Source organism: Etheostoma spectabile, chromosome 17, assembly GCF_008692095.1.
Source record: "Etheostoma spectabile isolate EspeVRDwgs_2016 chromosome 17, UIUC_Espe_1.0, whole genome shotgun sequence".
Classification (NCBI taxonomy): domain Eukaryota; kingdom Metazoa; phylum Chordata; class Actinopteri; order Perciformes; family Percidae; genus Etheostoma; species Etheostoma spectabile.
In genome coordinates this window covers 16864989-16870758 of record NC_045749.1, presented here as the reverse complement: position 1 = coordinate 16870758, position 5770 = coordinate 16864989, and the positions used below count along the sequence as shown (strand labels likewise).

General features: G+C 43.1%; 1 protein-coding gene across 1 annotated transcript in view; it reads right to left on the bottom strand.

Moving 5' to 3' along the window:
• kif16bb (kinesin family member 16Bb) overlaps positions 1–5770 on the bottom strand; it is a 24869-nt gene that overhangs the window by 10139 nt on the left and 8960 nt on the right. Inside the window, exons 12-15 of the mRNA XM_032541725.1 lie at positions 2466–2585; positions 2281–2332; positions 2040–2177; positions 634–716 (exon numbers count right to left, since the gene is read on the bottom strand). Of these exons, the coding sequence (XP_032397616.1) occupies positions 634–716; positions 2040–2177; positions 2281–2332; positions 2466–2585 (393 nt within the window). The remainder of the gene's footprint in view (positions 1–633; positions 717–2039; positions 2178–2280; positions 2333–2465; positions 2586–5770) is intronic.

Sequence of the window (5770 nt, the reverse complement as noted above, 5' to 3'; positions counted from 1 at the left end):
AAATGATTGGAAAGAAACACGTGGTATTCTCAGGAGAAATTGTGCTTTCACTCAAAGCTTCTTTAAAACCACATGAAAGTGAATGAAAGCCAAGACGGAGCTGGTGCAAGCTGGACAAGAAGCAGCCAGTGTTGAAAGTTGATGCACCTGGCATCCTTTCAGGAACAGCAGAGAGCTTCTCCAAGGTTGAAAACAATTCAATTTTGTGGAGAGATTGTTCATGATGTGCAGGTCTAGCACTTTTTCCCCCGTAAGCCAATTAATCAGAACTAAAAAGTAGAGTTTAATGCTAAACAGGCACAACCAGCAGTGGCTGAAAAGTGGCCAGCAGTTCTTATTCTGGTTAGAAAGAATCTGCATGTAATCTGCAAACTAGTGGTGTTGTGGAGTTTCTCATGTGGAGTGAAGTGTGAATTTGAGTTCAACATGAGCAATGTTTGCTGAAGAAGCAGATATTACAGCTAGTAGTTATGGGGACAAAGTGCATGATGCTGACTTGCGTTCACAACATTACCAGCAGAAAATGCAGTTGTGGCAGGAACTTTTCTAAAAGAGGCTCCCTCAGCTTTACAAAAAGCGTAGGATAGTACGAGAACAAAACCGGGCTTGTCTCGTGGTTTTGGGTATCTGTACCTGGTGTTGCTCTCTGAGTGGGGCAGCCTCCTTTGGGTGGTAAAACCGGAATATGGTTCCTCCTCCTAGCTGTGTGATGGCACCTAGAGGGAACCAAAGAGGCAAATCACTAACTCATTTAATCAGCTTTAACTTTACCATTTGCTGTACCTAGCACTGAATTATGCAACAGAGTGTAAGAAAGACTGATAGAGGCAAGATGTTATGTGTTCCAAGACAGATGTAAGTGACCGTAATGATGCTGAAAGTCCACCAGGTAAACTTTAGGAGGTGAGGCATAGTATCTGCAACGCATAACAAAAGGTGGGGGGCAAAAGCCATGGGAATCAGCACATCATTACGGGATTGCAGTGAATTGTTCTCTGCGCTGAACTTTGGGAAAAGTTGATGAATGGCACAAAAAGTTCTCCAACATTTTCCTTTGCTGAGGTTAAGTGAATGAATTGCCATGAAGAACACAATCCCCGATGTGATTGGCAGTGACCTAGACCAGAGGAATGATTTACCAGAGAAAATGGTCCAAGGAAACTTGAGAAGTCTTGTAGAATTGAAGTGATATTAGGGTTTATATATCAGGCTCATACAGCCACATCCACAGACTTTCGAGGTCTCCTCTTCATTCCCCTCCTCCTCCTCCTCCTAGCACAGAAAATACTAATCTTGCTACTACTAATGACTTCTGACGAGTGACAAAGCACCTGAGAGGGCACCCTGTGATGGATTCCAGCTGCTGTTGGGACGGAAAATTACTATCATTTGTTCAAGAAAATAGCTTTAGATGCAGCCGTTTCTGAAGGGGATATTGGATAAATTGAAATGGTTATAAAAGAGACTAGCATAGCCAGGGCCCTGCACTGCCTGGTTCTGTGTGCAGTTATTATCTCTGGAAACATAGCAGAGTGAGTGAGGAGGCAGTAAGCGTTAAAAGCGCCTAGCCCCAGCAAGCAGGGTCTGCTCAGGGGGGCAGAAGTTTCAGCTCCGCTTGGCTCTGTCCTTTGAAAGGTTAATGCTCTGACCCACTTCAAACCTGTCGGGGCTATCAACTCCATCTGCCAATTAAATGGAGGGCCTGGGGCTTTGTCTGGGGCTTTGTCTGGGGTCCCTCGCCCTTCAAAATGTTTAGCAAGAGAAATGGCATCTGCCCTGTGGAGAGCTGCGCTCACAATCCACTCATAGACTGAGTGCGCTGCCGCGGGGGTGCCAGGGACATAAAGTGGATTTCATTTGCAGATGTAAGGCAGTGATCTCATATAACTGCATTCAAAATGGATGAGTGTGTTATTGCCTCATTGGGAATCTTGGAGAGAAATCATTACAGACCTGCTTTGCTTCCCTCCCCCATTCCCTCCCACCCAATGTTCATTAAAGAATATCAGGAGCATATTAAGCTTTGCAGAAATGCTTACCCTGCGTCAGCTGGCAGGGATCAGTTACCACAGAGCCATTGACTAAACACAGTGCACCATCCTGAGGGATCAGAGTCACTGTCCCAGCACGGCTCTCAAGCACACAATGTTCACTGAGGAGCCCAGGTCCATGAAGCACTAAAATACAATTAAATATGAAAGCATAAAAACAAATGTGGCTTATTTAACATCTAATGCTTGAAAAAGCAGCTGGCAATATAGTGCAGTGACCTGGACTCACCAATATCCTGACCGCATGATGCTTCGTCACTCCCGATTAGTGTTCGGCCCTCCTACAGTGAAGAGTAAAAGGTCAAGATGCAATATGCAAACTGTTGTTTAGCAATTAACATAAGCAATGGACCTTGGCTGGTGATGATTTGAGAGTAATGTGTGAATTATATGAAGTTCAAATTATCCATTCACTTTCAAATAATACAGGATGATTCCAGTGCTGAGCTGGTCTTCATCAATGGCTATCAGATGAGGTAACTGGCAGTCCAGGATCACTCCACTCCCCTCCTTCCTCAGAGCCACAGTCTTCTCCTGTCGAGAATATACCGGGGGGGGGGAAGAGGAGAGAGAGAGGAGAGAGAGAGAGAGAGAGAGAGAGAGGGAGAGAGAGGAGAGGAGAGGAGAAGAGAGAGAGAGAGAAGTGAGAGAGAGTAGAGAGAGAGAGAGAGAGGAGGAGAGAGAGAGAGAGAGAGAGAGGGAAGAGGAGAGAGAGAGAGAGAGAAGAGAGAGAGAGAGAGAGAGAGAGAGAAAGGGAAGAGAGAGAGAGAGAGAGAGAGAGAGAGAGAGAGAGAGAGAGAGAGACATTCAATAGCCTGTAGCTGGAATGGCACACAATATAAAATTAAAATGCTGACAGACATTTAATGGCAACCAGCAGAAACATTCTTTATGACTGCTCTTCCTTGCCTGAAGGCCGAGCAGAGCAGCGGCGTTCCAACCATGTGTCGCCATGAAGCGGTAGAGTGGCTAACGGCAAGAGAGACACCATAAATCATTTAGATTATCGTGGCGAGAGTCAAACTGTACACTGTGTTCAGCGAGCGAAACAGACGCAGTGACACACACACACACACACCATTGCCTATATTGATACATAGCCATCAACACTGCATGCTCCTATAAAAATACTCCCAAGCTTGTAAAGTATGTCAACTTTAGATAACCGCAACAAACTTCAGCTAGTTCTGTGTCATTTACAAGGTGTCCGATAGCAGTATTGTATGGAAGGTCAGGCTAAAGTGAATTTGTGTGCCTTATAGGCTCACAGGAAGTGAAAATGATTTATATTCAATAATATTAGTATTATCAGTTGAGGAATGTAAATAACTGTAGAAAAATGTTCTACACATTACATTTTCTCACACACAAAACACAGCATGCGTTTGCATAAACGCTAAATCTCAGAAGCAAATGGGGAAAAAAAAAAAATTTCAATGTCCATATTTCACAGAGCGTATTGATGAATACTGCATTATAGTGACACAATGTACCATTGCAGTTGCATCACCATTCAAAAGTCAGATAGAAATTAATGGCTGCATTAAAAAAAGACAAATCCATTCTGCTTGTCCAAAAACACCTGATAAATATGGATTGAATGGTGTTATAAAAATGTGATTAAAAGAGAAATTGATTTAAAAGCCTTTTCTAAAGCACAGGACACCCCTTAAACCTCTGATGTGCTTCATAAACCGCTTCACTGCCTCCAACAATTGTTACTGAGGAAATGTTAAAGTGCAAGTCATACCACGTTACAGCACAAGTCTGTCAAAGGGGCAATATCCATTTAGTTCTGTATAAAAATATTTAGTTTCTCCTTTTTAAGGTGTGTGTGTTAAGCTTTAGAAAAGCTTAGACAGACTGCAGACAAAATGAGATCGTGAGCAGTTAATTTGCCAATTATGTCAACAAGAAATTAAATCCTTAGCCTTGGTTGACCTGCTGGGTTCAAAAGACACCGATTTAAGCCAGAAAGAGAAACTTAACTCTCTGGGCAAAGTGTTGAAGGCTGCTAACCTTTTCCTCTCAGGGCAAAGGCTGTGGTTCAATAACCCAGATTCTACCCAAGCATGAGTGGCCCTATCAGATGTATTCTGTTAAGCTGGTGGACTAATGCCTCACATTGCAATGGATTATCATAAGTACCTCCCCAAGAGGCAGAGCAGAAAGTCTCACATATGGGAGGATTCAGAGGCAACACTCTGCATAAACTAGATCCCCCCGCTTTCAACCTCCTCCATATTTCTTTTTTTCCCCCCCCCTTCTCTCTTCTCCCCCATATAGATTGGACTGTGAAGTGAGAGACATGTCCACCGCCGCCTCACTCATTGGCAGTTGGGAGATATCCTTTTTTTAATGAAGGAGAGGCATCGACCTCAGCCCCTGTACTTAATTAAAAGGGATTCTTCACAGACTTCATTAGAGGTGAACAGCAGCCTGGCAGATTAATGCACTGTGTCACTTTCCTCAGACAACAGGAACAGATGAGAACGCCACACACAACTTTCAGATTGAGGAAGCTGGTGAACATACTGTAATTAACTGCGGCCTAGACCAGCAGCCGGGCTCGGGCAGCATTTAGGCTTCCATTAAAAGCCATCCTCTGTGGTTAGGCAGAATTTTTAATGGATTTCTCAGCACTTTACAGTTCAGGTGCATTTCAAAACACTGCCACACAAGGCCAAGCAATGCTTTTCTGGCATCTGATAAGCAGGTAACTTACTGAATCCAGGAATGGAGAAAAATAGTCTGCATTTGATTTGCGCCGTTACATTAAAAGGTTAATTTCCTTGAGAGAGCCATGTTTATAACTCAGATTACTGCTCTTTAGAAAAGTTCAAAAGACTAACGCATGAAGCGAAAGGGAATTACATGGCCAGTTTTCATAATGGCAAGAAGCATTGTTTCTAATGATTGCTTGGATTCCACTATGGTAACTAACAGAAAATAATTGGCATCTTCTTGACAGTCGTTTCTGTTTCTTAACCGCCTCTTTGTTATTTGTGAATCTCAACCACAGAGAAGAGTCGTTCTGGTTGTAATTTTTAATGTTGTGTAATTAGCTTGATATGCACTCCCGCCATCAGCATGGTGCCATGCATGCTGCATGTGCTCCCAATCAGTCTAATTATCGTGCTGTGTCCCATTGTGACTCATGTCAGGAAATGGTTCAAATTTCAGTGTATATTGTGCCAAATTATTTGTGAAAATTAACAAGTTTTGACGGTTTACTTTAGAGCCCAAATAGGAGATTTTAGTCCTGGGCATGAGTGGTACCTATAACACATGTGCTTGCCAGGTGCGTTTCTAACATGGATAATAATCCAGCCATGTCATCAAGAAAAAGTCAATCTAGTTTGGAGCTGAACTTTACTGGCATGTGAAGGTCAAATCAAAGGTAGGCTGCTGATATGAATATGTAAAGGTCATGAAATGCAATACTGACTAACTATGATGTACAACTGCTGACAGTAGGAGGTAAATTGACATTAAACAGAGCCAGGCTCAGAGCATTCAAGGCTTAGGTTGTTGCTTTGTGATGATTGCAGCATGTTTGGGAAATACAAAGACCACTAGGATCAAAGAAACACTGCCGTTCATTTTATCTCACTGAAATGAAGTTTCCTCCCACCACTGTGTTACACGGGACCTGAAAGGCTGGCTAGGGAGCAGCACTCCACTTGTGAAGTAGAGCTGCTCACAAATCTGTGTGTGTG